At 40.3% G+C, this 18,299-nt stretch overlaps 2 protein-coding genes across 3 annotated transcripts in view; both read right to left on the bottom strand.

The window, feature by feature from the left end:
- Positions 1–4,446: 4,446 nt before the first annotated feature.
- si:ch211-222n4.2 (uncharacterized protein LOC101885505 homolog) lies at positions 4,447–13,029 on the bottom strand. The gene is made up of 7 exons (XM_049604947.1): positions 12,451–13,029; positions 11,564–11,611; positions 10,686–10,803; positions 8,767–8,962; positions 8,576–8,676; positions 8,411–8,470; positions 4,447–8,306 (listed from the first exon to the last, which is right to left on the bottom strand). The coding sequence occupies exons 1-7, from the start codon at positions 12,782–12,784 to the stop codon at positions 8,180–8,182; spliced, it is 984 nt and encodes a 327-aa protein (XP_049460904.1). The 5' UTR covers positions 12,785–13,029; the 3' UTR covers positions 4,447–8,179.
- Positions 13,030–14,931: 1,902 nt separating this feature from the next.
- Positions 14,932–18,299, bottom strand: part of ulk1b (unc-51 like autophagy activating kinase 1) — a 33,956-nt gene continuing 30,588 nt past the window's right edge. For both annotated transcript variants that reach the window (XM_049604224.1, XM_049604225.1), the window contains exon 27: positions 14,932–17,750. In XM_049604224.1, coding sequence (XP_049460181.1) covers positions 17,695–17,750 — 56 coding nt within the window. In that variant the 3' untranslated portion in view covers positions 14,932–17,694. The remainder of the gene's footprint in view (positions 17,751–18,299) is intronic.

Raw genomic sequence — 18,299 nt, 5'->3', positions numbered from 1 at the left:
GAGGGCAGGTCCCGCTTTCTATCTGCACGTCACTGACGCCTGGAGGGGGAGGTGGGAGGAGGAAAGGGGGTGGGCGGGTGACGAGGACACGGACGGCCCCCCCCACCCCCAGAGCAAAGTGTCAATCATGTTTCCATGACACAGAACATTTTGTATGACAAACGATAACGCGGTGATGTCATAATCACAGGGACGAATATAAAGAGGGTTCCAGTTCACACTAAACTGGGTCATCTGGATACACACGACCTCATGTAAGAAACATCAATGTCATTTTAGGCTGTGAGCTCAATTTTAAAACCCATTTTCATTAACTAATCAACACAATAGTCAAGTCAAGTTAATTTTAATTAAATAGCACATTTCAAAGTCAATGTGCTTAACATTTAAAATAGGTAAAAATGTAATAAAAAAACAAACAAACAAGGAAATGGCCTGAAAAAGTGCTAAATATATAGAGAGATAGAGAGCAAGTTTTTTTCTGTAATATAAATGTAAAAATATAATAACCATAAATACATTTTTCTAAGCATTTTTTCTATTTTTTTTTTTTTTTTGATCGTTTTCTAACAATTTCCCCACTCTCTTTCTTTTCTTTTTCAGGTTACCTTTCTTGTCACGCTTTACTATTTTCAAGCAGTTTCCATGACATTTCTTGCCAAGTTGCTCATTGCCTTTTCAGCAAGTTTTCGAAAGAAATGAAACCAATTTGCTCAGGCTTCAAAGGGTTAAAATACATCATACATGACAAACATAAAATATCATTATGCTTGAAAAAAGGGAGATAATAATAATAATACTAATTCTGAAAACAAGTTGTTTGAGAGTTTGTAAACGATGTTTTAATGTGCACCGATCAGCCAAAACATTAAAACCACTGACAGGTGAAGTGAATAACTTTGATTACCTTTGGTTCTGGCATTCATGTGGATACCACCTGACATGTTCCACCCACTCAAACACCCTTGCAGAGCAAGTACCCCCCCTCATGGCAACAGTACTCCCCAATGGCGGTGGCCCCCCAGCAGGATAATGCACCATGCCACACTGCAAACATCGCTCAGGAATGGTCCAAGGAATGTGACAAAGACCTCAAAGTGTCAACCTGACCTCCATCTGTGGCACGTGCCGTTAACCCACCTCACAACCCACTGGACTAAATGGATCTGCCGCAAACGCACTGGTGCCAGAAACCACAGGACATTCCCAGAGATCCTGTGTCCATGCCTCTACAGGTCAGAGCCAAGTCTGATCCAAGGAGGCCCCACCTTGGATTAGGGGTACATCTCAGGTCCCGGCACATCACAAGAATCCTTCAGCAGAATGGGACCTGGGAAATTTAGGAGCCATGTGGGCACCTTGAGCTTTTTGTCACGCTCCAACAGTTTTTGTTGTGTGGCATGCTGCTTTTTTCTGCTGGGGGGGCCACTGCCATTGGAGAGTACTGCTGCCATGAGGGGGGGTACTTGGTCTGCAACGGTGTTTGGGTGGATGGAACATGTCAGGTGGTATCCACATGAATACCAGAACCAAAGGTTTCCCAGCAGAACAATGCACTGGAACAAAATAATCAAAGTTATTCACGTCACCTGTCAGTGGTTTGAATGTTTTGGCTGATCGGTGTAGTTCTGCTGTTGATAAATGTGACCCCGTTACTCAATTTTATAACCAATGTTGTCTGTTTTTGGATTCCTCATTTCATTGGAGACGTGCAAAAAAAGAAAAAAGCCCTTTTTAGGCAGAAATAATGCAATAGGTCCACGATGCACTCCCTTCTTCATGCTGCCTTTACATTTTTACAGAGAACCAAACATCTGCATCATGCCGCTCCGGTGTGTGATTTTAGACAGCATGCTGGCATCATGGAATCTAAAGAGGCGTGATAGGTGTGACCTATCACACAACATGAATGTCGGCCTCTAGTGTGGCCCTTCTTCTCGAAGGGTAAGAAGCTCCTGGACGTCATTGTTTTCCCTATTTTAGGACATTTTCAGCTGCTCCTCTTCTTCTTTGAGTTAGCTGCTAACTGCTAACAGCTACTTTTTAAATCTTATGACACAATGTCAAACATCACACACGCGCAGCCCATTTTTAGTTTGCTTTTAAAAGAGAACACTGTCGTAGCAGACCGTAGTTCATATGGAAGAGAATCCTAGAGAGTAGGCCCAGAATGACTGAAAGCACCATGAACTGATTGAGAGTTGATTTTAGGTACAATGAGTCGACATATATTTGATGATCTAAGGTATCTCTGGTGTGTACTCAGTGAGCATTATGCAATATAGCAACGATGAGACCTCTACAGAGCCAGCAAGGCGCAGAGAAGCTTTTGTTTCCAGTTATAACACATTCCTAAAACTGCCATTGCAAAATTAAAAATCATTCAGAATGCTGCTGCCAGGGTTTTACCAAAAACTTAAAAGAGAGACCATATAACTCCTGTTTTACATTACATTCATTTAGAATTGATTTTCAAGTCCTTCTATTAGTTTTTAAGGAGTTTAATCATAGACTCCTTATCATTTTATGTCCCCCCACGAACCCTGAGATCCTTAACTGTTCCTGATGTCACTATATAAACCCTCTTGGGATGCTTCTTGTAGCTACCATACCATGAAACACCCTGCCTTTAAATATTACACCTGCTGGCTTAGTAATCAGTTTTTTTTAAAATATAGTCCATAACTAGCAGTTGTCTGTTTTAATATTTAATGATTTTCGCTAATTTCACATTGAATGAGTGTTGTATGATTGTATGGTTTTATCTTTGCTGTGTTAACATCTGCTGCTGAATTGTAAAACACTTTGTGCTGCATTCTGTGCATGAAATGTGTTATATAAAGTCCATTCATTCATTTAAACAACCAGTAAGAAGACAAAATACATTATAGGCCTATTTAGAACAGCAGCACGACCCTATATTGTTTATTTGCTGCTATGTTAGTATTGTTTTGAAACAATGTGCAAGTTTTAAATGTGCAAAAAAAACCCAACTTACTTATTGCGTAACTAACAATATCAAAATACAACTACCATCAGCAAAGTATGTGGGTAACTGTGAAATTATCTTGTGCATCCATATCCTGTCTGTACATCCCTGTCCGCATAGGCGTAGATGTCAGGGGGTGGATGCAGGGGACATGTCCCACTCAATAATTAGAGCACTGGTTCCCAACTGGTGGGTCGTGGGTCCATTCTGAATGGGCCGCAAGTGACTCACAAACGTGTCAAGTTTGTAGAAAACACACTTTATTTTTTAAGTGCAAAGAATTTCCAGCACAGAGTTTTTATTTTGAAATACCGTTTCCTGCTATAGAGTGAGTGACTAACAAGTATGGCACTGAATGTATTAAACTGTGTTGACCTTAAACTAATGACTAAGGAGAAATCTGCATCCCCTGACTGGACCGGTAGGGAACCGCTGTGTTAGAACATGTGCATATCTCCTTCTTAATAAAAGCATGACAGTCACTGAGGGTTTTTATTGTGACAAACGTAAGGACATTCTCACCATAAAGTGTCATAGCGATGACACAAAATGGTGCACAAAATTCACCACAAGGTGGAAAATTCAGTGTCTGACACTCAAAATTCCCTGGGGGAGGGTGTTCAAACCACCTGTTTCAGTGTTGAAAGGAAACTTGTGCCCTAGCCTGTCTGTGAATAAATGATGGCTGAAGAACTAAAAGTACCACAATTTAACAACACTATGAGCAAAGGTCCTGCATTTTAAAGCTTTCAGTAAAAACACAGTATTATCAGCAAAAAAATAAATAAAAATAGATAAAACTATGCAGAGGACTGTTAAAGGGAGATATCACCCTAAAATAAAAAATACATATTTTGACTCCTGTGGTGGTATTTATCAATCTAGATTGTTTTGGTATGAGTTGCAGAGTGCTAGACATACAGGCCCTAGAGATATCTGCCTTCTCTTGAATATAATGAGACTGTCTCTTGCCAGAAATACTGACCGGGTTACTACCAAACTACATTCACGAACCATATCACCACGCAGAAGGAAGTGTGCATCTACTCATGGGCACGAGGCAATGCTCAGGTGAGCTAGCACCACTGAGCTATCTAACCATACAGCTCCGCCGAAGGGGACGCGATCAATGTTTACATCTTGCGCTGTCACTAGCATGAGCCTCTCATGCACACTTCCTTCTGTGAGATGATATGATTGGCGGGTGTAGTTCTATGGAAAGAAAATAGTTGCTACATGAAACTGCTCAAAGCAATGTTTGTAGATTATCTCAACTCACTGGATTTTGATTTCTATTAAGAGACATTGCTGTTTAGTTTTTCAACTATATATATATAAGTCGAGTGCTGTTCAGTTCTATTATATTCAAGATAATGCAGACATCCCTATGGTCGATATCTCCAACACTCGCCAACTTACATCAACATAATCAAGACTGATAAATAGCAGGTAAGAGATAATCATATATATTCAATGAATAATCTTGATCTGCAACATAAGTAGTGACTGTAGTGGATTTGAAGTACAATATTTGCATTTATAATGTAGCGCAGTAGGTGTATAAAGTAACAAAATGGACACATGTATGAGTATGCCAAAACTCTTTTTATGTACAAATAAATTTACTTTTACTTTCCCATCATCATATAACTAGATATCTCATTATAAAGGCCATATGAGATGTCATACAACCAAGATCTCTAAGACTACCTGTCCTCAGGAGTGTTTGCTGGGCAGAATAAACAGTTTAATCTCACTATTATTACTGTATGATGATGAATGAGTGACTGCAGATTTAATTCTTCTAAATGATGACAAGTTTAACACCCAATCACATCTGACAACTCAGTCATCTCAGACAGGTTTTCTGAGGACACAGGCTGTACTGTTAAATATGCTCAAATCTGAATCTGCTGTATTTATAATGTATTTATTTGTAGCATGTTGTATTGTATGTCTGTAGCTCAGCATGGCTTCACAGTGCTCGAGGTGCTCGTGTGTTTAAGGTACAGTATATTTGCTCAGTCAACAGCTATTTCACGCCACCAGTAAAAAGTTTTTTACATTTCCCTTTTTTAATTTCCTGTTGTTCTCCAACTTCCCCTCCGTGCAATCTCATAATAAGTATTATCTGGCACAGAACTGTGACACATCGATTCGGAGCTCCCCAACCTACTCAGCCCACAACACAATATGCTGAAAGGGAGAGAATGAATTTGAATGCAGGGGGCAATGCCTCAAAAGGAGGCCTTAATAAAGAGCGATACACACCAACGGAAAGTGTTAGAACACACTGCCCGAGCGCGACAAGCCGACCAATGTGGCGGGGACGACTTCTGCTCATTGATGAAAGTAAAATATATAAAGATGTGGCTCTGTTCCTCTGGTTATTGAGGTTTCAGTGACCATGGCTCATGAGGCTGCAGCTGGCACGGAGCAGCTCTCATCACTGCAGCGCTGTCTGAATGTTAATAGATTCGCACCCACTGGGTCTTAATGGCTAATGCCTGCCAATTCCCACATTTCCACAAAGACGCAGTGATGCAACAAATTGGAAAGACAAAAACAAACAGGGCTTCTTACTCCTCCAAAATATATGCAAAAATGCAGATATATAGGGACACATATTATCTAAGTGTGTGCATTTTTGGAAACACTTTTAATTCAACCATAATATTGGTTTAAACCTTTCTTTTAGATATATATTCTGATTTTGTGATGCAAGGTCATGACAGCCATTCATTCAGAGGTGGTACATGTAAGGAACTGTATTTTTGTCACAATGCCAAATACACGTCCATGCAAAACATGAAATAAAATGTAGACAGCATTTCTGTGAGATTTTGAAATTGAGGCTGAGGTAAGTTATGACATACTTGCCTCTAACCTGCTGTCAAACATGTATAGGCTTCGACTGAATGGATGCTCACTGAAGTTTCTTGAGAAATAGCACCATCTAGTGGGTGCATGAAGACACGTCTGTCTTTTGTTAAAACATATCGGTAAAGTTTTATCCTCTTTTTCATTTTAGACTGTTGAGACTCTATCAGGGAGACGAACTCTTGCAAAAATTGACAGGCACAGCTGTCAAGCACAACTGTAGCCTTGAGTGCACCATGACAATTCCTGCCAAGGGACACACCGGCATCTTGCTCACTCCTCTGATGTTACAGAAATGTCTAGGAGCAAATCAGTGACCCTCAGGCACAGGATTGCTTTTCTAACCATTACCCCCTGGCTATTATTACTGTATTAAGAATGTGCCTTATGGGCAGGAATTGCAATGAAGAATTTATATGCATGCAAACCATTTTCTTGGTTTCAATACTAGATGTTAATGGTAAAGAACTAGTTGTACGTTATGCTTTATAAATGCAGCTACTCAAACATGACAATACTGGCAAAGACCAGTATGTTATCCTTTCCCTAGATGTAACTTGTACATTTCAGAAGGGAAATTAACAGGCAAAGTTACCTTTTTAACATTTTGTTTCCTACTAAAAGCTTTAAAAAGCACCTTAATTGAAGAACGCCAATAAAAATGTAGGCAAAACTACACAGTCAAGCTCAGGAGGCACCTTGTGGAGGCCTAATCATGTGTATTTGTCGAATATGTGAAGGTTAGAGCTCTGAACTGAGTTGCTGAGTGGTCATTTTCAGCCTGCTGGGTCAGCCATCCCCTTGTTGTTGAGATTGATGGTAAAGTCAGAGTTACTGTGTGAGATGTTGCTGACAGAGTGTAGATGTGATTCCAGACTACAGAGGGCATAGATGAATATAGGAGAGCTGGCATCGCCAGTCGCCGTTTGAGATATGATTTACGAGAAGTGAATTTAATAACTTCCAGCTCAGTCGTTAGTGGCCGTGACAATGTCGCAAGGGCTGGTATTGTTTTCACCTTGTGAGTCTGGGAGAGTGTGTCATCATGAAGCTGTTTGGAGTACTATGCCAGTTGTCTGTGGACACAATTTTGTCAGTGTGATAAAGACGGCACCATGACACTTTACAGGTATGTAGTTGAGATCAACATGAGGGATTTAGTTTGAAAATGGGTGTGGTCTGACAAGGGGGCTGGAAATAGGGTGGTAGGAAGTAGGGAAGAGACCATTAACCCCTGCCCTGTATCTACTTTAAGCCACAAATCACTGTATCACAGCTGGAGTGATCTCTAGTTGTATTTGCCTCTGGTAAATGAGCGTGAGTATTACGACATATGCCAAGATTTACACATCAGATCTCTGTATAAACATCCAATAATGAGTTTCTTCTTTACAGTTGGTTTTAGAGTATGCTAGCCAGGTTTGTGCCAGGAATGGTCTGCCCCGCCTGTCTGCATGCAGTTCTTAACCTGCCCTACTATGTTGCACAACTACAAGCTAGGTTTTGATGCGTGTTGTGAAATTTGGCAGGGTGATTTTGGATTGGTTGACGTTCACACAGCTGTGGGTATGTTTACACGACTGCCAAAACTGATCATATTCTGTGGAAAGAACAGGAGGAGGTATCACTCTGGGAGGAAAAACAGAATAGCACTATTTTGCGTTCAGAGGATTTAATAGTTTTGTGTTGTGCTCAGTTGTTCTGTAGGTGCACAGCTGGTGACACACTGACCAGTTACTCTGTACAGTGTCAATACAAACCAATACAAAAAGTGCCTGAGAAATACGGCTGGTAGTTTCTTCTATCATCAATTGCATGTGCATTTAGAGGCTTAACTTTGGTTGTTTGCACTGATAAGTTTTGAATACTTAGCTGCTTTATAAGTGACAGGTAATTTGTTATAGTTAAATGAAATATAACAATTGTGCCATCATTTTGGCAGAATTACAACAAATGTGCAGTGAAAACTAAACAAGAATCTTACTCAGTTTGGTGAAAATAACACTTAAAATGCCCTAAAATGTATTGTTTGGTAAAAAATAAATACATTTACCATCCCCAGTACAAAGTTCGATTTTAGGCATTCTTTCCTTTTGATTTTGTGCGCAAAATTAAAACCTTTAAGTCTGCAGACCTTTCATAATCTTTTAATTTTATCTGTACTCCATGAGCACAATTCTGAAGCCATCACCTCAAATCATCGGATATGCATACTTCATATGTATATCCATTACTGTGCGCTCAGTTCTTGACATGACAAGCCCCAATCCTGAGATGGATGTAGCTGCCGCTGTGGCGGTTTTGAATGTGTCACTGCACCGTCCTCTTGAAGCGGTCTCTCTGCACAGCGCGGGTCCTCCTCTGTCTCTCTGCAATGGTGGAGCTGAGGCTCTGTTTGAGGGCTGGAAGGACGATCCCAGACTGAGAGGGTCCGGACCTGGGAAAGGAAATATGTAGATTTAACTGAGAGCATCCCGACAAACCTCTATATTGGTTACAAAAGGCAGTACATGCAGTATTAAGAGGGTTTGAGCGACGTACGTTTTTTCTGGAAATGTCTGAAGACCAAGTTTTGGAAATTTCTTTTCCTCTGTAGATTTGCTAGGAAATACAAAAAAGAAATCCTTTATCATTACTGTGCTATTTTTTAAGAAATAGACTATATATTGGAGAGGATAAAAAAAATAATATTCTCTGTCACTTTACCGGGTCCCATCGACAAGGTAGGCCTTGGTCAGGATGTAGTTTTCTGGGGTGATTTTCTTGCTCAGAACAATATCTCTCAGCAATGCCTTCACTCGTATAATCTAAAAAATACAGAGTTGTCATGAAGTCATGAAATATTCCCACAGAACACTGTAAGGCAAATGTATTTTAGCTTGATGATGGGCACTTACTTCCTGAGACTGTAAGCTGTTAGCATTGTAGAGCTGCCGGATGATGACCTCACATTCCTGTAGTGTGGGAGCGCGTGGTGGATGGGAGGGATTGCTGTGAATCCGTAGAGGCTGTAATGAGGTGATGAGGCCCCCCTTCATCTCTGGGTCACGGTTCTGCCTGGCAGATCCCAGAATTTCGCTGGTTTGTCCAAAGCTGCTCAGTGACATGATATGAATTAAAAGCAACATACAAACTGTTAAAGGCAGGCTGGGTTGTAAACACCTGGTTGCTACACCTACAGCTACGGATAAAGACTCAAACTGATTCACTGGCTTTGTTAGTACGACAAGACCTGGGACAGGTTGCACAAAACACCTTAGGTTTTCTCCTTAAGTATGACACATAAGGCTTAATTTCTCCTTAGCTGAGGGACTTACACAGTGCACAGAATCCCTTAAAAGGTTTCCTTTGTTCAGGAAAAACTAATTCACTGTGTTTAAGAGATTTTACAGTGGTACAAGTTTCCATGGAGATTGTTTGCTTGGTCTCATGCTAGTGATGCCTATTTTCATCTTACAGAGTTGGCTTATAGTTAGATAGTGAAAAAATGGCAGGAGAAAAGAAGACAAGAAAACCATATAGGTCAGAGGAGGACAAGATTATACTTCTGGAGGAATACCATCATCCTGGACCATCCTGGACCTGGACCTTATTTTCTCTTATTTCTGTATCTAAGCAACTAAAGCAGGCAACAAATTTTGAAACTGGTCCAGTATTGAGAGACACCACTGAAGCAAAGCAAAAAGCAATGGTGGGAATGTTAGTGAGAGTTGGAGAGAGGACTACAGAGACGTTTGTTGTGTTGGAGTATAGAAAGCCTAGCATAATGTCATCAAAAAGATTCTCAGGGTCACAGCTGAATATTTATTTAGCTGTTTTCGACAATGTGGAAAAGTCTGCAAGATTTCAGAATGAGTTTTTCCCTTGAGCAAAATGTGGTTACACACTCTAACAAACAGACCACATCAAGTGAAAGGTAAAGAAAAAGGTTTCATTTCTCTGTAGGGTCTTTCCCATAATGCTGTCAGACACTTAAAATAACAACCTGAGCCAGTCAGTGGTAAAAACAAGCACTTTTAGTGGACGTACATTAAACTACGCACCTAAAAAATATTGTAATAACCAAATTGTTCCTTTAAGCCAAACCAGGAAATGCAGCTGTGAATTTGACAGACAAATGTAATGTGGATACATCAGCATCTCTCTGTGTGGCTGTTTCACAAGGTGGCTGCAGGCTAACTACACACACAGTAAAATCAGTTGGGCCTTTGCATAAGCACACACTAAAACCCCTTGATAAGATTTTTTAAAGGAAATAAAACTCTGAGCTGGAAACGCCTGATTAACCATTCAAATAATAATGTGCACATAACTGGACCGACAAAATATGAAACACATTATGGCCACTTTAGATCTGACATTTAAAAGTCAAATGTGTTCGCCACTGAGTCAACAGCACTTTGTGAACCTGCTGTCTCCTTCTTCACACACTGTAGCTGTGGTGTACCACTGCATGTGGTAATTAATGCGTTGTGTCTGTGCATTCACATCTTGTTAGTGTGATTAATGTTCCCATTGATGTCACTTTACATGTGCATGTCACATACTTTATGTGCTACAGTGCATTAATCAGTACTGCATGGTGTCTTTTACCTAAGCAGGAGCAACACATCCAGTACTTTCGCGAGATGAGATTTGTTAAATCCTAAGTTTCTGCTTTATGTCTTAATTAAGGCAGAATGACACAAATGTCTGAGCTTCTCTGACTGTCCTAGCTGCGTTGAATTAACAATGCAGCTAACTGTTTTGTCATCATATCCATGTTACTTATGATTTTGCCTCCCGAGTGCTGAACAAGAACCAGAAGGAAGCTCACCTTAGTGCTTGGTCCTGCGAGGGCCGCGTGTCCTGTAGTGGCTCCTCCAGGTAGAGTCCTGTATGGGCTTCACTTCCCTGAGTGGGTGGTCTAACGCCTCGTCGACTGTGTGTCATTCCTGGAAGAAAGAAGACCCAAGGCAAAGATAGTAAGAAATTGTTAAGTGCTGTCTGTGCCCCTCAAGTTATTTGGCATTCGAGTTTCACCTAATTGGCTCTAGCATGAGATAATAACAACGAGAGCAGGGGTAGGCGACCTGCGGCTCTGAAGCCATATGCAGTTCTTCAGCGGCCCTGCAGTGGCTATCTGTGGCTCAAAATGTGTACCATGTGTCTACAACCTGGCGCCTTTTTGTCCAAATTTTGCCAAACCTCAACAGCTGTGGCTAGTCTTGAGCCTCCCTCGCTAAGCTTGCATTGGATTCCAAATCCATAAAAGTAAAAGTCTCAGAGGAAAATACAGAATTTAATAGAGAGTAACAAATTACTTTGCTTTCACTGCCAATTTTGCAAAGTTAAAGTACCAAATAATCACTGCAGAGGAGCCAACTTGTGGTGAAACATATTTTTGAATGCTAATTTAGACTTAATATGCAGTGTTACCATAAAACTCAAATATATTTTGCGGCTCCAGGCAGTTTTATTTTCTTGTTTTGGTCACATGTGGCTTTATTGATAGTTAAAGTCACTGACCCCTGAAGAAGAACATAGCCTCTCTATTGTGGGGATGCCTTCTACCCTAACATTTATCAGCTGTCAGAGATTTTGCAATGATGTTTGTACATATGTATTAATATCACAACGTGAAATGACATGCCATGACTACTACTTAAACTTTACCAGCAGGTCACAACAAACCAACACTACATCACACCTTACCTTTTCTGCTTGACTTGGGAGGCTCCATTATCAGCTTATACTGCAACTCTGCAACATCCACAGTAAGAGAATTTTAGTGTAGTAGGGAGGCACATGAGAGGCACAATCTTGTAACACGGTCCCACATGGTTCCATGGGGGCCCTGGCTGCTGTGACAGACGAGTGGGGAGTCTCCTGGTGGGTGGTGAGATGCAGTTATATGGAACAGCATGTGAGCTGTTCAGTAAAGTGACACTGGATCTGTGTCCACCTCCCACTGAGAGCCCATCAAAACCCCGGCGTTGCTATGCGATCACGGTACCTAGATTGAATGTCTCTCTTTTCAACACACCTTTATCAGGAGGCAACCAGGTCTCTGTCATTTACTTAAATGTGTTAGACACAGGATGTGGAGACTACAACAGGTTAACAAGTTCATCTCTTGTAAATGCAAAAAAGTGATATGGATTCTTTTGGGCCACTTTGGCACTGCAATTTCTTTTGGGGGATAATATCCCCAATATCTATCTATATATTGATGAAACACAGTATTGATCACTGAGCATTCTTTGCTGGTTTTGCACCTTAACTTTAAAATCCCTCCTGCAAAGTGAGAGTCCAAATCAGAGCACACATTGTGGTTTATTTTGCATACAATGAGTTTATTTTAATATCTACTTTGCTTTCTTTTCTCCCCTTTATTTCCTTTTGCAAGGCACTTTGTAACTAGCTACAGTTATGAACGTTCCTACTTCTTACAGTTTACTTTTTGCTCTTCTAATATCAGCATAGTATAACATCATTTTGTGTGGCTAACCCCTGAAAGTAGCTCAAACTATTTTACTGGTTCCAGCAAATATGAAGGATTTTAATCATCCCAAATTAGCAACTCATAGTGGTTTCTTTACCTTTATTCTCCCGTCTGAGATACTCTATCTCTGCATGGAGCTTCTCCAGGGTCTCCCTGTGTTGTTCTTGGAGGAACTGGATGTTTCTGTGCAGTGAAGCGACGCGGGGGTCCATGTCGCTGTGACAGGACACCTCTGCTGTTGCTGTTGCTGTTGCTGCTGCTGCTGCTGCGGGTCTCCACACTCCTCCTCTCTCCGGTGGTGGCGCCGGGGCGACAGGCAGCGGCTGCCGTTGGTTGGTGGGTAAACGCCGGGGAGAGCAGGACTTCTCGAGGCGTCCAACTCGGGTCCATTGTGGCAAATGCCGCACCGGTGGCAGGTTGTTACTTGACATTACTGTGGTTCGTTGAGCTAACGAACCATTTTAGCTTCGTTTGCTAGCAAGGCGGCGACGAGCCAACTGTTGACTCCTGAACAAGCTAGCACTGTTAGCTTACTGTGTTTTCTCTTACCATTATACTCCAGTGTGGACAGGCCGACTTACATTGAGTTAATACGACACCAGGCTAACTAGTTTTCTGAAGCCTGTTGCTTGTAAACAGCTCAAGTACTCTAAATTAACTCTGCTCTCATTTGACATGCGCGACACTCACACACAACGTTGCTGTGGCAACCAGCTCATTATCAGGGAGATTTCGCCCCGAGTACAGCCTGTCAGGTTGCACAAAGCCCCGCCCCCTTGGTTAAACAAGGCCGTTTGATTGGTGGAGCTTGTTAGTTTGAATTACTTGTAGTGGTTAAAAATTATTTCGGTAGTTTCGCAACTTAAATATATATATTAAGATGAATGAGAAAATAATTAAATTTAATAAATCAATTTAAATCAATTAAATCAAATTAAAAGTAAAATAAAATAGATTAAATCAAATTAAATTAAACAAGGAGGAAACTAAGTACATTTACTCAAGTGCTGTACTTAAAGGGGAACACCAACCTAAATTACGAATTACAATGTGTTATTTCCATGACCGGGGAAAGTTCTGTCAATATTTGTGAATGTAAACTCTCAAAGCCAGAAACCAGAGGAGTAAGTCCCAAACTTGTGATGTCATGGGGTATCAAGTCTAGAGCTGCTTCAAAGACAGTCAGTGGGAGACTGATTTTGTGGATCCATAAACCTTTTTTTTATATACCCAAATGAGCTTTATTTTACTGTAGTGTTCACAGTTGTGAAACAGAAAATGGACCCAGAACATTCCTCTGAGGTGCTCTCAGTGTCATCTATGGCATCTTTTCTATGTCATTGTCTGTGGAGCAGTTCCAGATTTTATACCTTTAATATCACAAATTTGAGTTTAAGCGCTCTGGCTTTTGGATTTGGGAGAGTTGTTTGCATTAATTAATATTTTTGGACTGTCTTAGACCATAGGAATAACGTATGAATTTTGAAAATGGGTGTCGTTTCCCTTAAAGTACAATTTCAAGATAACTTATTTGAGTATTTACATTTTATGCTACTCTATACTCTATTACAGTTTGGAGGGGAATATTGTACTTTTTATTTAACTACATCTTTAGTACTTGTCACCTTGCAGACTTAAAGTAAAAATCGAATAAATTATGGTGTATTACTGGATTACAGATTAAGCCACCCATCAGTATATTAAATTGTTAGGATTGGCTCCACATGTACCTGCTGCAACATTTAAGTGACAAACATGTTTATGCATCAATAACTATAATCTAATACTGTAATAAACATTATTCTGAAGAGGAGAACTATAGGTGTAGATTTCAAGGGGACATAGAGGACTCCCCTCTCAGTATTTGGTCCCCCTCATTAAAAACATGAAAGTAGGTGACAATTTTTGTTCTGACAAAATGAAAAACATTTACACTGTAAACTGATGCAGAAAATGCAAAATTAGTGCATAAAAATAACCAGAATGTAGAATGCAAGTGGTCGATGCTTTACATTTTCTGACTGAGGACCCTTAAACCACCCGTTTCATATGTTCCCCCTCCAAATGTTAAAACAAAACCTACACCCTTAATGAGTACTTTCACTTTTGGCACTTAAGCACATTATGAGGCTAATACTTCTGTACTTTTACTTGTAACAGAGTATTTCCACAATGTAGTATTCCACTTTTACTTCAGTAAAATATCTGAATCCTTCTTGCACCACTGGTTGTTAAACATTGCATTTGATTCTTGGTACTTCAACAGGGAAGTGAAATTGATAAAAAGCAGTGGCGTCATGGAATTTGAGGAAACAAACAGTATGTGAAATGACGAGCTGTAATGTTGAGTACATGTGACTTGTAATGGGTTGTCTAAACTGTGCCAAGATGCTTTAAATAGACTTAATGTTAAGTCCCAGAGTTTAATTGGTCTTTGCAGCAGGTTTACTAGGTCAGTGCAGGACAGTGGCTGCATCTGCCTCACCAGCCTTCATTGTACTAACGAGGAAACAAAATTCAGTTCAGGTTCAGCCTCCATAACTGACGTGTCACGACAGCAGAGGAAACTGGCTTCATCTTAAAACAAGTTACCTTTCCTTTCACTTTATTCATGTTGCAACTCTCAAACAGTAAAGGTTACATCACACACAGGGACACTGAGATAGTGTGTCTGTCATAGATATGACAACATTAAAATGCTTTTTGCAACAGTAAAGAGACAATATGGAAGATCAGCAGAAGGCCTATTCTTTGGAAATGTATAGGTGGTATGGTACTGTTCTCTCTCCATGCCTGCAGCGTCATATATATACAATAACAACAATAACTTAATTTACAATATTTACAGGTAATACAGAATCTGTAAAGTGAAAACACACAAAATGAAAACATTCAGGTATGTTCGTAGCAAACATACAAAAATAAAAATCCAAATCAAAGACAGATCTATCATGGGAGTGCAAACATTACACTTCATCTTAAGTTTACATGATACTTTGATCAGTAGCCCTGGAGCTGGTCAGGGGGGGTCAGTGTTTTGCTCAAGGACACTTCAGCAGAGTGGATACATGCCTGTCATAGGGCAACATCTCCGCACTTCCTACACCAATCATTTCACTCTTTAATCATTTCAACTGCTTCACAAATTAACTCCTACCCCAGATCCTCATAATTAGGATGGCCAATGGCAATGATTGTAGGGAACAATAAAAAGTGACACATGCATCTGTGTTATATTAAGATGTCATCCCTGTCTGCTACCTGTATCTTTCAAGACATCGTTACAAAGTGACTGAACACGACAGAGACAGAGAGGCTGTGAATGAGTTGATATTAGGAATGTTCACTCAAACAAACAATATACGCACGCAGAGAAACTTTACGAATCTGACAAAAGGCCATAAAGCAAATACACGTATATTTAGAGAAATCTTCACTGTGAAAACCTTTCCTCTCTTCTGTCCTGCTAACAGTGCTACTATACTGGCTTCACAAAATGTCAGCCCTAGCCACACATTAACACCTTAATCTAAAATATGCACTTAGTCGCCATCTTAATTAACTTAAAAAAAGCAGAGGAAGATAAACCTCAGGCACAGAAAGTTGTACTTGGTTGCACCTTTCCTCATCCACGCAGTTAAGCAAAATCAAACCATTCACATCTTGTTACAGAGCGATGTCGCTAGTTCTGTATTGAACACACCCCATTGTCCATTAATACATCAAACAGCATTCATACATGCATGCATGCACACCAAAGTTGACCCTTCCCATTGGCCCACAATTCAAGGGGGGGTAAAGGTTTCCTGTCAGGGTGCGTGTCCGAGGCCAACATCAACAACACACAAATATTTCAGGTAAAATCAACAGGTCACTTTTCAAATCTCGGAAACTGAACACAACACAACCAATGCAAATCTTTTTTGTCAGCGTAAAGCAATTTTTCCATTTTCTTCTTAAAGAAATCTTCCTAAGGTTTCGTAGCTTATACCATCTCTTCGTCAGCATTCTCACATCTAACACACGCCACCTTTTGACAGCAACTATAACACAACTAAAACTGCAATAAAAGTATGGAATAGAAATCTCTAAAGAAGGTTATCTACAAAAACTGAATGGTTCGATACAGTACTTCAACAGTGCAAAAACATTCAGACGTTAACCCCGGGACGAACCTAAATTTTAGTAACATTTGGCTAATATTAACGCTGCTTCTCTCCTGACAGACCTACATTCAAATGTGATTATACTCCAAAAATGATTGATTGGTAACATGGAATCAGACAGAATATGGAATTGTGTGGGAAAAAAATCGCCAGCAACAGCAGCACCGAAGCTTCTGTGTACCTGAAGAATACATCCCAGGTTATTGCAGCATCTTTAACATGATTATATCAGGGATGCTAACGGAGCAGTCGCAGTCTCTGGTGGATTAAAAGCTATGTTTTGCATGTAGCGGAGGGGTAGCAAGTGTTTTCTGGACCCATTTTCTCCATCTTGTCTTAATACCTGCCACCATTTTAAAAAGAAAACCCCAATTACATCATTGTTAAAGTGACGGAAAATGGTCTTAAACATGAAGAATAGGTAAAGTATGAAACCCAGGGATCTTTTCTTCCAAACCAGCATAGTTGTCTACCATGAGTCTAAAATATAAGCTAACACAAAAACAACTACACTCTGTTTGGCAACAGTTTTGTGATAGTGCTTACATGCGGTTCCAGCCACCAACTGTATGTAGCATTACTATTTATACTTCCCCTCAGCAAGCAAGTAACAATTAGATAAATACCAGAACGAAATAACCCCAGGAAAGCAAACAAGCGGTAGAAGACAAACATACATTTGATGAGGATGATACTTGGCCGTTCCTGCTCTTCATCAGCACACGTCCTTACTGTATGTAGGAGTACAGCAAATACTGTACATTCCCTCCAGCGACTCATCTCAGTAAAAGATTTTGTCTATAAAGTTGCCTTTTGCGACTTGGTAGCGCGGATATTTGTCCATCTTATAACGCTATCTGTTATAGATAAGTATTGTATGTGGGTATGTGACTACTTGGCAATAATTGCTCTTGCAGGTGTTACACCTAGTGAGTGGAATCTTCCATTTCCAGCACCAGGAGCAAAGTCCTCTCACACAGATGTGAGCGCAGACATTCCTTCACTGCACAAGTGCTTCATGTCAGTGAAAACTGAAGCCTTGTGGTTTTCTTGTGAAAACTGAAGCATTGCTAAGTGAAAACCGTGAGATGTAGGTGGAGATTTGGTTTGTTGAGAATGTGCAGGGTGCAAATAACTGACATCATATCCACACGTCAAGACGCAGCGTGGGACTCTCAGACGCAGAGTCCTGACTGCAAAGCTGTGAGGCGGCGTTCGATGCACTCCTTACCTGCAGACACAAACAAAAAAGACAATGGGTCATAGGCCACATCCACATTAATATATTTCATTTCAAATAGGGTTTCAACTAACTATTATTTTCTTTGTCGACTGATCTGTCGATTATTTCTCGATTAGTCGACTAATCATTTTATAGAAAAATGTGTTAAAATGTTGAAAAATGTCAGTGTGTCTCCCAAACCCCAAAATGATGTCATCTAATGTCTTGTTTCGTACTCACGCCAAAGAGTTTTTAGTTCACCGTCATGGGAGAGTGTGTAAAGCTGCCAATATCTGAACGTAAGAAGCTGCAATAAGAGTATTTTTGGGTACTTTTATAGTACTTTTCCATGAAAAACCGATTAGTCAACTACTAAAATAGTCACCGATTATTTTAATAGTTGATTAGTCATCGATTAGTCGACTAATCGTTGCAGCCCTAATTTCACAACAACAATTTAAAAATGTTTAGGCACAGTTTCAGAAATAATCTCTGTCCACACCTGAAAGCACCGATCACATGACCATTTACGCACACTGGGCATGCCTGTGCCAATGT

This window comes from Epinephelus fuscoguttatus, linkage group LG18 (genome assembly GCF_011397635.1).
Source record: "Epinephelus fuscoguttatus linkage group LG18, E.fuscoguttatus.final_Chr_v1".
Classification (NCBI taxonomy): Eukaryota; Metazoa; Chordata; class Actinopteri; order Perciformes; family Serranidae; genus Epinephelus; species Epinephelus fuscoguttatus.
This window is presented reverse-complemented; position numbering and strand designations above follow the sequence as displayed.

Bases quoted from the DNA above. Each gene is read 5' to 3' on its own strand.
- si:ch211-222n4.2 (XM_049604947.1), bottom strand. From the start codon at position 12,784: ATGTCAAGTAACAACCTGCCACCGGTGCGGCATTTGCCACAATGGACC. The intron at 8,963-10,685 runs GTGAGCTTCCTT...GTCACTGAGCAG, and splicing joins TCGCAGGACCAAGCACTAAG to CTTTGGACAAACCAGCGAAA. The intron at 8,677-8,766 runs GTAAGTGCCCAT...TGTATTTTTTAG, and splicing joins ACAGCTTACAGTCTCAGGAA to ATTATACGAGTGAAGGCATT.